This window comes from Oreochromis aureus, linkage group 5 (assembly GCF_013358895.1).
Source record: "Oreochromis aureus strain Israel breed Guangdong linkage group 5, ZZ_aureus, whole genome shotgun sequence".
Classification (NCBI taxonomy): Eukaryota; Metazoa; Chordata; class Actinopteri; order Cichliformes; family Cichlidae; genus Oreochromis; species Oreochromis aureus.
This window is the reverse complement of record NC_052946.1, coordinates 17,779,194-17,795,735: the sequence shown is the minus strand read 5'-3', so window position 1 is coordinate 17,795,735 and position 16,542 is coordinate 17,779,194. Positions and strand designations below refer to the sequence as shown.

General features: G+C 39.6%; 2 protein-coding genes across 2 annotated transcripts; both read left to right on the top strand.

The window, feature by feature from the left end:
- The first annotated feature begins 1,001 nt into the window (after positions 1-1,001).
- On the top strand, positions 1,002-4,676 carry pfdn5 (prefoldin 5). Its single transcript, XM_031739981.2, has 6 exons — positions 1,002-1,144; positions 1,384-1,486; positions 2,286-2,317; positions 2,435-2,509; positions 2,614-2,719; positions 4,379-4,676. The coding sequence occupies exons 1-6, from the start codon at positions 1,079-1,081 to the stop codon at positions 4,459-4,461; spliced, it is 465 nt and encodes a 154-aa protein (XP_031595841.1). The 5' UTR covers positions 1,002-1,078; the 3' UTR covers positions 4,462-4,676.
- Positions 4,677-5,545: 869 nt separating this feature from the next.
- larp4ab (La ribonucleoprotein 4Ab) lies at positions 5,546-15,376 on the top strand. The gene is made up of 15 exons (XM_031739939.2): positions 5,546-6,207; positions 7,758-7,896; positions 9,035-9,260; positions 9,712-9,848; positions 10,275-10,378; positions 10,666-10,776; positions 11,026-11,079; positions 11,636-11,863; positions 12,108-12,211; positions 13,695-13,856; positions 13,967-14,018; positions 14,140-14,301; positions 14,393-14,511; positions 14,606-14,783; positions 14,924-15,376. Exons 1-15 carry the CDS (start codon positions 6,205-6,207, stop codon positions 15,290-15,292), a joined length of 2,148 nt encoding a protein of 715 aa, XP_031595799.1. The 5' UTR covers positions 5,546-6,204; the 3' UTR covers positions 15,293-15,376.
- The last annotated feature ends 1,166 nt before the right edge of the window (positions 15,377-16,542 follow it).

Below are 16,542 nucleotides of genomic sequence, written 5' to 3'. Positions count from 1 at the left end.
CCCCCCCCCAAAGCCCATCCTCTCGTTTTGAACTTTGCACCCATGGGTCATGCATGGTGTTATTTCTTTGGAATAAATTATTACTTTTTAACAGCAGTTGGTGGATATCTATACTTTCTGGGTGCTCTTGCAGTTTTAGTTTTATTTTGTCACAAGCACAAAAAATAAATTTTATATAGGACCTATATCCAGCAATATTTTTCTTCTTCCTTTGGCCTGAGCAGATTGAAAGCAGATCATCTGCCTCCATCACACTCTATCCCTGGAATCCTCTTCTGTCACACAAACCCTCTCCATACCATCCTTAACTACATCCATGAATATTTTCTGTCTTTCTCTCCTCCTGCTGCTTGGCAGTTCCATCTTCAAGATCCTTTGTCTGATACATCTACCATCTTCAGTTCATTTTCGACTCTGCCACCTCCAATTCGGACTGCTGTGTTTTAGTCAGTGCAGCTATCTCCAAATTGTACATCATAGCATGTCTCACTACCACCTTGTAAACCTTCCCTTTCACACTCGCTGATATCCTTCTGTCACAAATCACCCCGGACACTTGGCTCCACCCTGCCTGCACACTCTTCTTCACCTCTCTTGCGCACTGTCCATTGTTTCAGATGGTTGACTGCAGGTATTTAAACTTATTCTACTTTCACTACCTCTGCACCTCTCTGCCTCTCTCATTCACACATATGTATTCTTTCTTACTTCTATTGACTTTTATTCCTCTTCTCTCCTGAGTATATCCTCACTTCTTCAGGCTCTTTTCCTTTCTTCCTGCTCTCACTACAGATCGGTGCCATCTGCAAACACCATAGTCCACAGAAACTCCTCCCTGACCTCATCTGTCAGTGATCACCATTGTAAACAAGAAGGGGCTCAGTGCAGATCCCTGATGTTATCCCAGCTCAAACTTGAACCCATCTGTCAGCCTCACATACTTCTCTGTGAAGAGGCATAAGGAGCTGGTTCACTTCCTCACTTCTCCGCAGTGGGGCGATGTTTCAGACTAGTGACGGTCCAGCTCCATAACCCGGAAACAGCATCGCTAAAGGTCTCTTAGCATCACGCTTCCAACATGGCGGTGAATCTGACAGACCTCTCCCTGCCTCAATTAGAGGGACTGAAAACCCAGCTAGACCAGGTAGTGTGCCTAGTTTGTCCGTGTGTGTGCGAGGAATGTGTCCTTATAAAGGGCTCTAATCAGAGCTTTAAGCGTGCTGAGAACGGGCCCGGGTATTCAGCCGGCTAGCACCACTGATGCTAACAGTGCAAACCCGTTGTTGTTGATGTTGTCGGCACACCTTAACAAGTCAAGCATAAAACCATTGGTTGGTAACCGTGTGCCACTTGTTTTCTACACGTTGTTGTGTCTTTTTGCAGGAAGTTGAGTTCTTGACGTCTTCGATAGGTCAGCTCAAAGTTGTCCAGACAAAGTATGTTGAGGCAAAAGATAGCTTGAATGTCCTGAACAAAAACAATAAAGGTGAGTAATAATTTTAACTTCTGACAGCCTATTAAGTCAGTGCACCTCTGGTAGATTGAAAAACATGTTTATTTCAACACTCAAGAGGCGTGAAACTGACTATATCGGCAATAACTCGTATTATTATATATTAGATGAACCGGTATTCAAATGAAATGCAAGTAGCAGCTACTACCCTGTTTATTTACTTCCCCTTTTAACTTGCCAGTTAACTGATAAATGTTATGTAGTGAGAGTGAGGAGCAGGTGGAAGAGAGCCTAGAGAGGTTTGAAAGTCAGCACAAGTGTGAATGTGAGAGAGACGGATGTAACGGTAAAGAGTAGAGGAGTTTAAATACCACAAATGTCCAGAGTTTCCAAAATGAATGCCATGTTGATGTCAGAGTAGAAAGGTCAGACTGCTTTGAGCTGATGGAAGAACAGCAACTCAAATAACCACTCTTAATAACTAAGGTCTAGGACATTCATCGGACGTCCTCTATTAAAAATCAACTACACATCCTGGATTATAGTGTACATGACTTTCGCAGTTTCAACAAAACAAAAAAGCAAGAGCAAAACACAGAAGGGCTGAGGCACTGATCTGAGCTCATATGTACAACATCAGTTTTGCTAACACAGTGTCACACTCTAATGATATAACCAGTCATCACATTAAAAATGACACTTGTTACAACCTTATTAGTTCTTATGACACCCCGCACAACCATTTCTGGCCAAAAACAGAATTCTGCTTTTTCAGTAATGTTCGCTAGAAATCTGTAGCTTAATTTGATTTATTATTTCCTCTTTCATATAGGAAAAGAACTCCTTGTGCCTCTTACCAGTTCTGTATCCTTTTGTTTGCACTGGACAGTAAGTGTTTTGCTGTGTTGTATGATGTGCTTTAAATTAAGTCATGGTTATCTTGAGCTATGAATGTTTGTCCTTGACATTCCTGTTACTCAGATGTATGTCCCTGGGACATTAAATGATGTGGAACACGTTTTAGTGGATGTGGGGACAGGATACTATGTTGAAAAGGTATAAAAAAATTGCAATTTGAAAAGCCATGAATGGATTATAATGAAACAAAATGTTTAAATGTGTTTGAGTCGTGTTGAAATTTCTCCTTTTTGTCTCTGCAGAACGTGGAAGACTCAAAGGCATTCTTTAAGCGCAAAATAGACTTCCTCACAAAGCAGATAGAGAAAATTCAGCCAGCCCTACAGGAAAAGCATGCCATGAAACAAGGTAACTTCCTTATCTCGGTGCACCATCATACCATGTGACATTATACTGGTTCATATTAAGCACTGTATGAGTCAGAATTCTGGCTGGGTTGTAGGGGGATCAAATACTTATTTTACTCAATGACATGCATGTTTCTGGACTTTTTATTTTTATTTTTTTCTTCAATTAAAACGAAATTATCCTAAAAATTAGATGACAGCAATTATGATTATTTTCACAACATTAATGCGGAATCTTTTTGAATACATGGTACTGATGGCTTGAACCTCAGTCTTTAAACTTTACCTTCATTTTGATCTCATCGACAAAGCTTCATGTGTGTATCTTGCAGAGTTGTGATACTGTTGTGTTGACAGATTGTGCTAAATAACAACCAAATTACTAATAGTGCCTTTGCAGTTGCAGTTGTTCCCAGTACAGAAGGTGTCTTCATAAACACATTTCATCATCATTGACAAAAACTTAGACTTACAAGGTGAAGATGATATCAGCTAAAAATCCATGTCCACTCAATAAGTTTGCAATGCAACATAACTCCCCCACATCTTCACTGTGTCTGTGCCAGGCATCATACTCGTCCTCATTCTGTCTGTTTTTTTTTTTTTTAGTTCGTTTAGCCTTTGGCTTTTTTTACAGTACAGTTTTTGTTTTATACACTAAAGAGTAGTGAACTAAATACATAAGTAGCTTTCATCATAGCTAGCTAATATGAATTTTGATGAATTAACCTATAAAGATGACATTTGATGACCTCCCCTGTACCCTCAACCTACTACACTAATGCTGGGTGATTTAACCCATGTGTAAGTTATATAAAACAGCATGTTAGTGTTGTTGGGTTAGTAACGACTTTACACCTTGGCATTTATCAATGAAGATGTGGTTCAACAACCATTAGAATAGTATTCAGGTTTATCCAGGGGTAACTAGGGGCAGAAACCCCCTCACTAACTTTTGATGCAAACACACTCATTTTGTTCTAATAGTCAGGAATTAAATATGACAGAAACCACTCAGAAAAGAGTTTCAAGGGTTATTCCGAGTAAGCTATGAAGGGTAATCAAGCTAAAATACAATAAAAGTCCTTCATCAAATCACCTGTGTGAATAGTTCAAATGTGAAGAAAAGCAATGTTTTCAGCTCCTCCCATCCAACAGGAACAGCATGCTAAATTAAGAAACAGCTCAACTGAAAGTCATTTGTATCCTTATGAACTGCTCAATCTTTAAATTTGGCACATTTCCTGCCCCTCCCTGCTGTCTGTATTGCAATGCAATTCCTGCAATATGCAGGGGTGAGTCTAAGGAGGGGCCAAATGTCACTTTAGTTACTATTTCTTTGGGATTTGGATAATATAAATTATTAATCTAGCAAGAATTTTATGTATATTCTTATTGATTAAACTAGCAATATATAAAGAAACTAAATATGCTTTTTCTGGCACAGTAAATTTTTGATCAGTGGACTTATGAACCATGACTGTGATTTTGTTTTTTTTTTAATGAAGCCATGTGTTGAGTCTTTAACATTAAAGAATAAAGGTAATTTCCAATGTCCGTGCCATTACAAAAGATGGGTATGAGTGCATATCGGAAAATGTTATGTAATGTAATCAATAGTAACGTTGGATTTATATTATACTTGTCTTCTTTCTTGCAGCTGTAATTGAAGTAATGAACATGAAGATCCAGCAGTTACAACAGAGCCCACAAGCCTCGCAAATGGGGACCACCAAGGCATAATAAGAACAGCTGTTTGAACTCCTTATGAGCGGGAGGATTTTTTAGTTTGTGTTGAGAAAACATGCTTCAATCTGACGAGCACAAACCTTGTTTCAAGTATATTACATGGTAGCCTGTTGTTATTGTAAAGCAGTCATATGCGCTTGGTCAATTTTAAATTAAATTGGGTGTCCAGCATGTTTGATTATTAAAGAGGTCACTGTGGATTCAATGAACATTGAAGTGTTTGTGTTATTGTGTTTATCAGTGAAAGTCAATAAGGACAGCTGTTTTGTTTGTAAGACTGAAGATTGTAAAAATGGACTCCTCTTTGGTGCTACTTACAAGATGCTGCACTCCCACTCCCATGTTTTTATTTATTCTGGTTAATTAAATTCACAGGGGCTGCTCCATCCTTTCTGACTTGTTTAGCTGGGGTTTAGAAATGAAGTTAAAATGAAGCTTGCAGGGCTTTAAAAGGCAGACAGTGATCATTGTTTCTGTGTGTCCGTGTTGCAGTGTTTCAGGTGTTAGCAGGGATTTTGACTTATTGCACAGGTTGGGTAATCAGTAATCCACTAATCACATAGTGTTGTGTAAATTGTGTTGCTTTTGAAAGACTGTGGTAAACGAACTCCCTTTGACTGAGGTAAATCTCAAAAACAGTGACCTCTACAGGGCACTTTGACTGTTTCAGAGTAAACTACAGCTTCTCCCGACGGCCATGTGCTTAGCTTTACAAAGTGATCATGAGACTTTGACCCCAATAATCCTTCAGGCTGAAGGTGGGCAGGGCCATACTTAAATTGCAAGGTCACTGTAGAAGGCCACAAATGCCCTAAAATAAATAAATGTGACACCATTAAATAAAAGTGAAACTAGCTTATTAAATGTCAAATTAAATGAATCGATAACTTATTTATATTAATTAATTTACTTTTAAGTTACTTTGTAATTAATAGCAGTTTTTTTAATGATCTAATTTTCCTCACTCCTCCACAGTTCTCTGATCGCGATTGAAAAGCAGATTTAATCAGCCAAAAGTGAAATCACATGTGCGGGTTTTATGAGAGCTGCGCTGATTCAATCGACATGATTTCATCAGTATTGTCGTGCTGGAGCAGCACCGGGTCAAGTTCCACCCACTAATTACTGTTTAGGTGAACTTCGCCCGGTAACCCAGTTTTGTCCAAACGGTATACTGTCGCAGTTCACATTTTTAAAAAATCTTGCTTTTACTTTTCCTACTCCGACAACTCAAACTTATTGGACAGGCTCTTTCCAAAGCTAATTCAAGGCTGTTTGGCAGTACGCGGTGTCCTGAGGTCACAGATGGTTGCTATGCTGCGCTGCAGTTGCCGTGGAGGCGGAGTGCAGCTTGTCGGGACGGTCGGTTGAAGATAAAGGACGTAACTGTCACACGCTGGAGGAGCGTAGCGAAGTTTATCTGCGGGCTGAGGATCTGAATGGAAGAAATTTTTGAGTAAAATGGATAGTGCTTGTTAAAAAAAAATAACGAAAAAAGTTTTCCGTGTCTTAAAGATAAAAGATCTCAAAGTTGTCGTGCGCGCGGACGTGCCTTTGGAACTGGAGCTCGAGCTGTCGTTTAACCGTACTGCCGCAGTTGTTGGGAGAGACGTTAATTAAACGTAGACGCCAAGATCAGCAACTTCGACTTACGATATTTAATAGCAAACATCGCACGACAATTGAACTATCGGTTCCCCGCTACTGACGAGGACATACGGAGAAGATCAAATCAGCATGGTGAGTTTTGACGAGGCCTTATTGCTAGCTAACGAGCAGCAACCTGTTTGCGTCCTTTCTCTCGTTTCGCACACGCGTGCTGTGTGAAGTTTCTCGGATACTTGTGTGCTTTTTCTTTGATTACACGACACTTTGTCTTTACGTTTCTCATTCCACACAAGCACTTCTCTTGCATTATTTTAACCTGTCAAACACATTAGCTTAGTTTAGCAGTACGAAGTGTAGCCGGTGTCGTGTGCGGGTAAGACGAGAGCGAGTTAGCGAAACATGGTGGTGTCACTTGTTACATATGGCAACGTTACGGTAGGACACAAACCAAAGACCCTATTCGCCAAACAGGTATTTACGAACTCGTTGACTTGGTGTTGCTGCTTTACGAGTTACACTCGGTGTGCGTTTTAAAGTTGGATTACACGTGTAGTAAATATGGCACGTGATTTGTGTTAAACGTTAGCACCACTGTAGCTGAATAGCCCGTGATAAAGGTCATAGCACTATGGGACGTTCATTGTGAAAATATAAGAACACGTACAGTAGGAGTAATAATGATCGATGACACCCATTTTATCCAGAAGGAGACTTATTTAAGCGAACTTTAAATGAACACAGTGAATATCGCTACGTGTTTGAAAGCGCTCGGGCATGTCGGTGCCATGTGCTCTTCTCGACCCTCAAAGTACTTCTAGTGTTTCACTGTAAACCCAGACCTGCTGCTTTTGTAATACAATGTTGGATAGCAGATTGGATTGAAAATAAGATTCTAGTAGTGTGTAGCTACTCGAAATATTGCACACTCGAGATTTTACAATGGATGACAGGTCAAACTGCCTTATTCGAGTCATGCTGCCTTGAGGCGGGTCTGCGCCATGTACGGGTGCATGTGAGCGACTGAGAGGCGGAACAATGGTGATAAGCAATCCAATGAAAATTCAGCTGGCGCTTACATGCGTATGCGTGTCAAAGCTTTAGTAGTACTACTTCAGGGCTCTGGTCAATGTGTGTGAAGAGTCGACACATTTGCAAAGCTGGATTAAAGGATCGCTAATGAACAGAGTTCATTCATTGGATTGGCTCTGATGTGTAATGCTAAATTAGCTTTGAATGTCTGTTTAGGATCTTGACTGACCTGTCTTGTTGGTTGACTTGACATATGACACACAAATGTTTTTTGACACTTGAGACTCATGACTCATTCAATTTGTTTTTTTAAACTACAGTACATATATTAAAAAAAATATCAAATCAAAAATATGAATTAAGACCACAGTGCAGTAAGTACAACACTAAAGTAATCTCTTTATTCAGTAATATACTTGTTTTCACACTATACAAGGCTGTACACAATCTCATTTTTAAAAATTACATTTACTCTTGCTACAATTCTTCCACTCTTACTTTCACTCCACTTTGAGTGACATATTTGAATACCACTTTCTTGATGCATGTTTCTCAGAAATTAGTTGCTGACTTACCAGCTGTATGCAATTATGTTAAAGTGTAATGTTTGAAGGAAAAAGCTGTTTATTCTGTCTCTTTTAATTATCATGCAGGTTACCACAAAGGGAGCGGGCCTGAACCCCAATGCCAAAGTGTGGCAGGAGATCCCTGCCCAACAGAGTGAGAGCCCCGAGGAGATGGACAATGCTCCATGGCTCAATACCTGCCCTCCTCCTGCTGAAATGACCGAAGGTATGCTTGCAGGGAAGAAACAGTTAGTTCCTCTTATATGGTACTACACTAAAACCAAACGTTCTCACTTGCTCTGGTACAGTGTTAAAAAATAGGGAGTTGATGTGTGGCAAGTATAGACATGTATAGTAAAATTACAGCTAGACATGGTATGAGGAAATGGACAAGAGAAGCAACCTCAACCATGGGAGTATGCAGTAAATGCAAACATGACAAACCTTGTTTTGTGTATTATAGTATCAACAGTTATGACATAAATGTTGCAGAGTGAGGATTGAATGAATTAAAAGTGTTCAGGTTCACTAAACTGAAAATGCTGACCAAACAGTAGGACCTGAGTGCAACAAAAGTTGGTGTTTTTTCATGAATCAGATTGAGGTTTTTGTTAGTGTGCTCCTGTATTCATCAGGTTCATATTGTTTAGCAAAGTTTGGTCTTGCAGTTTTGTGTTGAAGGCCAGTGAAGTTTTGCTTTGTTTTTATTCCCCACCCCCCTGGAAGACACATGAAGGTTGAGTTCTGTATTGTCCTTGACACTTCTCAAGCAGACAGAGAAACAGTAATTTCCTTTAATAAGCCCTTTGGCAAGTCTGAAACACTGGCCCATCTAATTTCATCACTTAGATTGTGCAAGTGGTGCACTCTGTCATTTTAAGAAGACTGATATTGTGTTGCTGATGCTTTGACTCATTTATACGTATTGATTACTGTACCAATTGTGATCACCCATTTTTCTGTATCCTTTTCTGCTTTAGTCTTATAATCAGATGTTTGAATTTCACTGGCAGTTGATCCACAATTTGGAGTTCACGTATTCACATGTCATTTTACATGCATGTAGTTGGACTAATTGGAAATCTCTTGGATTAGAGTTTGCTTATCTCTCATTTTGACGTTAAGGGGCCAAAGGGTGTCAACCCCCCACCCCCACTACCACTGGTGATTATAGTTATAATTATAGCCTGTTATAGTTTCAGTGTAGTCCTCAAAAAATATATCTCCATAGGATGAAACCTTGGACTTGTAATATTTGAAATAATGAAACATTTTTAGTGAGATTGCACAAAGGTGCACTCAGTCCTGTTGTGTACTACTTAATTGAATGTGACACTTATCACTTTGCTCCTGTTTCCTCTTAGATTACTCAGATGTTCCCTCTTCAGGAGGTAAAGGATACTACAGTGAAAACGTGGACAGCACTGCTGAGTATACCCCTGTGAATGACATCAGTCCGTCTGACCAGGGGTATTTAGGCTTTGACCCACAGTGCAAATCCACCATAGATAATGCATCTGAGGTGCGGCCGATGTCCGAAGAGAGTTTGAGACAGTCTTTAAAGGAACGTCTCGAGTTCTTCTTTTCTAGGTGAGTTGTGTATGGGACAGCAGTAATTACTGAATTTACTTTGTTTCATAACTGTAAGAAGCCATGTAACTTTTAATTGGAGTATATTCTTATATTGAGTCATTGGTGTCTGAAGTTTCTAATTTGGCTTAACTGCCGTTTTCATCTTGATTCAGCTGCACAAACAATGATTCAGGTCGGTAGTGATTTAATGTTCTGAAATGTCTTAGTATTTGCAAACTCTATGCTTATTGAACAAAACTTCTTTTTAAAATTTTGTAGTGACGTGTTAAATTGGACGATGTCTAACACAAAAGTGCTTAATAAATGGCTTTCCTACACTAATGTAAATGATTTAACATCAACCCCACCACCAACCACCGTCATCATTTTTGTTGTTGAAAGGTTGATGTTTGTGTTTTACTATTACTGCAAAGCTGTAACTCAGAAGCCAATGTTTTGGCTATTGCAGAGAGAACCTTTCAAAGGACCTCTACTTGATATCCCAGATGGATGGTGATCAGTTTGTTCCCATTTGGACACTTGCTTGTATGGAGGACATTAAAGCTCTTACCACTGACATGGACCTCATTCTGGATGTACTGCGAGGTACAAGTGCTTCTGTTTATCTTTGTTTCACATAGACAGGCTGATACTTTTAAAAGTTTTGAACTCTAATAGTTCTTAAACTGCTACCTGCTGCAGCTTTATCAAATATAATTAATTACAATTAAATACAATTACATAGTTCACTATTTAAAGTGCCCATTGTTACTTTTTAAAAAGTAATGCATTACATACTTGAAAGAATGTGCTTCATTACACTTCATTACATTACTTTTGTTTTACTCTGATTAGTGTGTGGTTGATTTACCCCATCATAAATAAGATTATTTACAGTGTCTACCAACTTTAAATTGGCTACAGTGGAGCAAAAGTCTTTCATAGCTATTACATAAATGGGATATTTCAGTTGTCTTCAGCTGCACTGTGTAGATTTAGGAAAATAATTTTTAAATTATTTTTTTTAATAAGCCTCGCCCATGGTCCAAGTTGATGAATCTGGGAAGAAGGTTCGACCAAACCACAGTCGCTGCATCATTATTCTAAGAGAAGTGCCGGAGACTACCCCAGTTGAGGTAAAGACGACTCCTACATGCTAATAAAATATTGCTCTGCAACCCCAGACTGTCTGACTGAATGGTAAAATGTACAAACGAGGGCTGCAAACTGATTGTGCTTGCGTAAATTGTGATAACTATTGTCAAGTCAGCTTTAGATGGTTAAAATATTGTGTGGTAGTGTGTATGCTGTAGCTGAGTGATAGCCCTTTTTCTTTTCGATCAGACTTTGCATGCTGACTTGTGGAGAGTGATGGAATGGTCTGTTTTAGGTCAAAGTGTTTCATGTTGTGTTCCTCTCACAGGAAGTAGAGGCTCTTTTTAAGAGCGAACACTGCCCGAAACTGTTAAGTGTTGAGTTTGCGCACAACAGCAACTGGTACATAACTTTTCAGTCAGACATGGATGCACTACAGGTACGTCCCCTTATGAATTACCACAAGCTACTTTTACTTATTTTTAAACTGGTTGTACAATTTCAGGTTTATACAACCAGTTAAATATTCTACTATTACCTGGCATATTTAACTTAAAATTGCAAAATCTTTCTACCAAGCAGATACAGTACTTTTTGATCTTTTCATACGTTTCACTAAGGTTCTGCATTAAAGGAGAGAGAGTTTCCACCACATTTTCTTTACACTGTTTTCTTTTCTTGCCCTCAGGCTTACAGATACCTAAGAGAGGAAGTTAAAATGTTCCAAGGGAAACCAATCATGGTGAGTAACCCATGTTTTTATTTCTACCTCAGTCACTGCTCGTTATTGGTTATAGATGTATGGAGCCTGCTACGCTTTGTGTTCCACTTGATACACTAATTTGATAAGCAAGAATGGGGATTTTTTTTTTCTTTCTTTTTTTAAAAACCCGATCAGTGATATTTTTGCGGGACTTTGATATGACATTGTGTGCCCTGCTCTTTTATCTGATGGAGCAAATGACACAGTGATTTGTTGATGGTCCTGTTTAAGCCCCAGTGATGATCAGTATCGCGCTTGGAAGGACCCATATGCACTGTGGCTAGCTGGGTGGAACCTTTCACTAGCTTTCTTAAAATCTGTGTCTGTTTCTATGCTGTTCCTCTCTCCCTTATTTTTCTCTTATACTCCTTCCCCTCCTCCCCTTCCTCAACCCCTTTCTTTCCTCCTAGTCGGTGCAGTGTTTTATGGCCTAATGACCGTGAGATTATGAGATCTGAGGGGACTAAGGACAGTAGAGCTATATGGGTCCTGTGGAAATGTTGTGTCGATATTGATTCTCTCATTTTCCCTGCAGGCCCGCATTAAGGCCATTAATACATTCTTTGGCAAGAATGGCTTCTGTAGCGTCCAGGATTCAGGTGTGTACAGTCAACATGCTCCGCTGCAGGCCCCGTATGACTCAAGTGCTCCAGTGTACATGCAGTCGATGTACAGCCCTCAGCAGCAATACCCTGTTTATCCTATTGTCTCTCCCTCCTGGAATCCTCGGCCATCAAGCATGCCTTATTTTGAAACACCGCTGGTGAGAACCTTAATGTACTATTCAGAATGTCCCTTAAAGCTTCTACGTTATTTATTTTGTTTTTAATGCTGTTCAAATTAATGGCAGTCTCCATTGTAACTAATATTTATAACCTCTGTAAACTCAAAGTTAATATTAGTGTAGACCATCAGAGGGGCTTTTTTGTTGTTGTTGTTGTTGTTTTTTTTTTTTTTGGGGGTTTGAGTTACATTTGTAATGATTTTTCCTGTTTGGTGATATGCAGGCACCTTTCCCTAACAGTGGATATATGAATGGTTACAGCAGTTCCGGGAACTACAAAGCTAACTCAAGCTCAGTCAACACACATGCTGCTATGACCAGGAACCGGTATGTACGGTTATGATACAAACTTTTAGTTTATTAGATCAGTGCAGACTTTAAGTTACCATCAGGTGCTGGCAGTGTTTGTTGTAAGCTTTAATTTAAGAAATTAAGGACTTTGATCTTGGTAAAATACTTTCTGAGGATGGTAATGCTAGCATTAACTTAACTGCAATGCAGTTTGGTACCAGTCCTTCCGGAGTCCATTATTTTGCTTCAGGACTGAAACTTTTTTTTAAATTATTTTAAAGAAATGAGTACTGTCAGTTTCCTCTGTTACTGTCATTTGCAAACCAATAAAGTAGGGGTGCAACAATACTCGTATCGATATTGAACCGTTCGATACAGTGCTTTCGGTTCGGTACGCATATGTATCGAACAATACAAAATTTTTAATTTATTTTATCAACTTTTCTTCTGACGATGCTGTCTGTGTTGAGCGCTCAGTGGATCTGCGTTCGACTACTCCGCCTAGGCTGCACTGTCGAGTGCAGATCCACTGAGCGCAGCGCAAGCTAGCAAGACTCGTTAAGTTAGTTATCAGTTAAGCTCGTTGCAACATGGCAACTGCCTCAACGCTACCCGAAATTGAACCTCCCCCACCCTCATTCAGATCTGGCATTTGGAGCTATCTTGGTTTTCATGTGAAGCATGACCCTGATGGTAAGTGCGTCATGGACAAAAGTAAAACAGTATGTCGGATGTGCCAGGCAACGCTCAATTACATTGGTGGGAACTAGTGCGTTAGCGCAGTTAGCTCGTTAAGGTGTTGACGCTGTCCAGCCTCACGCACGGGGCGATCCGCTGTAACTCGTTACCGGAGATTTGCCGCGTTATGGCGTTAGTGTCATTTTAACGAGATTAACGCTGACAGCACTAGTGGGAACACAACGAATATGACTGCACATTTACGCCGACATCATCCTAGTGCAAAGACAAGTGGAAGCAGACAAAAACAACAAGCAGGCATGCTACAAACTTTACCCGAGTCGTTTAGAACATGATTCTCCTTATGGGGACCTGATATGTTTAATATGCTGCTGAGAATATAGCCCAGAAGAAGCGTATAGTATAGCTTTTATTTTGGAAAGAGCCCTTCCTCTGTAATAAACTCTCTTTTCCAAAGATGAGTGATTTCTCGATCTGATAGATTTATTTATTTTTTTATTATTTTGTTGTTTCAGCAACATTAAATTTAAAAACTGTACTTTTGAGTTAAAATATATATTTATAATTTTAATAAATGACAAATTAAAAAGGCATGAACATTTTTTTGTATCGAAAAAAATATCGAACCGTGACACCAAAGTATCGAACCGAACCGTGAATTTTGTGTATCGTTGCACCCCTACAATAAAGATCAGCTTTCTTGCATTGCTCTTGTGTTCACTCTTTGTTAATAAAACGTGTACAATCCTATCAAACTATGCTTTTGTGGTAGTGCTTGATTTCTGTAGTAAAACTTGTAATGTTTTTTGTGTGGACCTAGAAATCATTTAAAAGATCATCCCAGGCCTGGAGATGTGCACTCTTCTTTTGCACCAAGGAACCAGGTGGATGGTGTGTCTGGTCCACAGGTCCTGCAAACACAACAGCTGATCTCTCTGGCCTCCTTCAACCTTAAAGATGTGAGCGGGGCTGGACGGGGCAGGTGAGTTAGTATTATCCTACACTTACCCCTGTTAACACTAAAATGGTTTCCAATCTGATGTGGCAGTCTAATGGTGTGGGGTTTTTATTTTTGTTTTGGTTTTTTTGTAGAAGAGGCCCCAATCGAAGCACAAGGAGAAAAAGGGAAGATGAGCAGGCAACGGTCAGTTGGTTTCCTCTTTTTGTGCTCTTTATTTAAGAAGTTGACTGCCAGGACTGTGTTCTACAGTGTCTTGGTGTGCTGCTTTTTAATATATTGAATTTTACTACTTCATTCAATGTAGAAGGCCGTCCCTGTACCGGAGGCCAAGGCATCACATCCAAAGTTTGACCTGGCAGCCTCCAATTTTCCACCTCTGCCCGGATCTGTTGTCAGTATGCAGGAGGAAAGTGTCCCTGAGATGCGCCTTTCTGATATTGTGCGTGGCCTGAAGGTGACAAACAAGGTGAATATGTTGCTTCTCCTGGTGCTTTCTATTCTTAACTCTTTACAAAACAAGGTAAAATATAAATGCACAAATGTAATTGTCATTACAGTCTGTCAGCAAAGATGTTCCCACAAACATCGCAGAAGGTCCTGTAAACAAACCTGATCCTGTAATTCCACCTAAACCTGCTGTTGTGTCCTCACAAACAACCACTCCACCAGTCTCAAGGTAACCTTTGCTTCAGCCTAATACATCAGTGAATAACAAAGGTATTGAGTCTTCAACAATTCACTTATCCCTTACTTTTTTTGTATATATTTAGTGATTCTCTTGTAGTAAAGGAAGAGGATAAAACTGAAGCTCCTGTAACAAAGGAAAATGTCTCCTCATCTGCACAAGCTCACACACAATCATCTTCAGAACATGCTCCCTCCACCTGCAGCCAGGCTCTTTCTACCGAAACACCTTCATCGCCTCCCACATCTCCAACATCAGAACCGGTAAGGATTTCTTTTGTGCTGATTATCACATTATATTTTCCTGTAACATCAGCTTACAACTCCCCAAACTCAGCGTGTTTTGTCATCTTGGTTTTTTTTGTTTTATTTTTTTAAACTGTGGTTCCCTGTTCTTTTACCAGGGTCTAAAAAAGCTCAGTTATGCAGAGGTGTGCCAGAAGCTGGCCAAAGAACCGCTGCCAGCACAGATGCCTTCTCCCTCCACTCCCACCTCTTCAGACAGCCAACCCCTGCAAGAGCTCAAGGTAAACAGGGTGGAGGAGCCTCGTCCCAATGGTCGACAAACTGCGGAGAAGCGTGGAGATAAACGGCCTCCTCGGCAACCACTGCGCTCCTTCAGAGGGGGAAGTGGCCAAGCCAGAGTCCGAGAGCCAGGGCAGAAGATTCGGGAACATCAGAAGGGCCTGAACACTGGGAAACGATTTTCACCACAGCGGGCAGCCAGACGCAGTGGCAAAGAACAGAATATCCCTCCAAGTTCACCGAAGTAACCAAAGGGTGGGGAAAAATGAACTGAAAACAGAAAAGAATATATGTACATATGTAATAATATAAAGACAGATGCCTATATTTCATTTCATGAGTTTGTCACATCTCTTTAGATTACTGCAGGCCTGAAATTATTTGGAAAATTGTAAATAGATTTTCCTTTTCGGAAAATGTCGTCATAGATGGAATCGCAGGGTTCGCGGTGATAAAGCATACTTCGCTGAAAGTAGTATCACGATATGATAAGAGGATGTCCCTGTACATTTGTTGAATTTGTGGCATCTACATCTGTGGTTTAGAAAATATGAGACCTTGTATCTCTTTGTTTTTTTTTAAACATGTAATTAACAAGTAATCTGATAAAGTAGTATCTATTGTCAGTTATCCATGGACTTGACATGTTCAGCTTCAGAGTGGGTTGAACTTTTGAAAGGTAAGAGTAGCAATATTTGTAGAAATGTTTGTAGACTCTTGTTCTACGACTAGTGAATCTTGTCTTGAACTTGTTATACTTGTTGGGTTTTGTGTTTTGCAATAATTTTCCTTTGTGGTGCAAATATTGGATCAATACAACTAATGTTGGAATAAGTGGAGCAGATCTGCTTATGTCATTTTTACTAGACTTTACAAAACTTTTTCTTTTTCATAAATTATAAATATCTAATTATTCTATCAGTGCTAATGGTTGGTGGATGTAGGCAGGAAAGTGTTTGACCAGAGCTTAGTATTGTTGGCATCTGCTTTGTAAAGTACAACTAAAAAGGGTTTTTTCAGCTAACTTTGGTTTGTATTTCACAAAACCAGTGTATACTGGGATTAGGTAAATAATCCAGTTAACGAGGTCATTGTAGTAATTTGGTGTTTGTGGTTCCTTCGTAGTTTCAGATTGAAGTGGAACAGTTTGTGTCGACTCAAGTCTTCCTCAGTGAACCCTCTTTACTGCTAAAATATTATGAATGGCCTGAGGAACAGGGAGCAGAAATTTTCCCCTCAATGTTGAATGTTTTCACTGCTTGATTTCAAAAGTAGCATTTTTATTGCTTGAATCACACGTGCTATCAAAATGATGAATGTAGCTGTGGCTCTCAAACCACTTTTTCAAATGATTTTAACATCTATGTATTTTATTTCTTTGTGTATGCAAATTCAGTTTTTGTTTGTCCACATGGTAGTGTATTTTATATTGTTGACTTTGACTACATGGTATTCAGTGTTTGTAATATTGGTGAATTAGTGTGTAGACTAATGTTTC

Coding starts and splice junctions, on each gene's coding strand:
- larp4ab (XM_031739939.2), top strand. Junction 14,302..14,392: donor GCCTGAAGGTGACAAACAAG/GTGAATATGTTG, acceptor TTGTCATTACAG/TCTGTCAGCAAAGATGTTCC. Junction 14,512..14,605: donor ACCACTCCACCAGTCTCAAG/GTAACCTTTGCT, acceptor GTATATATTTAG/TGATTCTCTTGTAGTAAAGG.
- pfdn5 (XM_031739981.2), top strand. CDS start 1,079: ATGGCGGTGAATCTGACAGACCTCTCCCTGCCTCAATTAGAGGGACTG. Junction 2,318..2,434: donor TTGTGCCTCTTACCAGTTCT/GTATCCTTTTGT, acceptor CCTGTTACTCAG/ATGTATGTCCCTGGGACATT. Junction 2,720..4,378: donor AAAGCATGCCATGAAACAAG/GTAACTTCCTTA, acceptor TCTTTCTTGCAG/CTGTAATTGAAGTAATGAAC.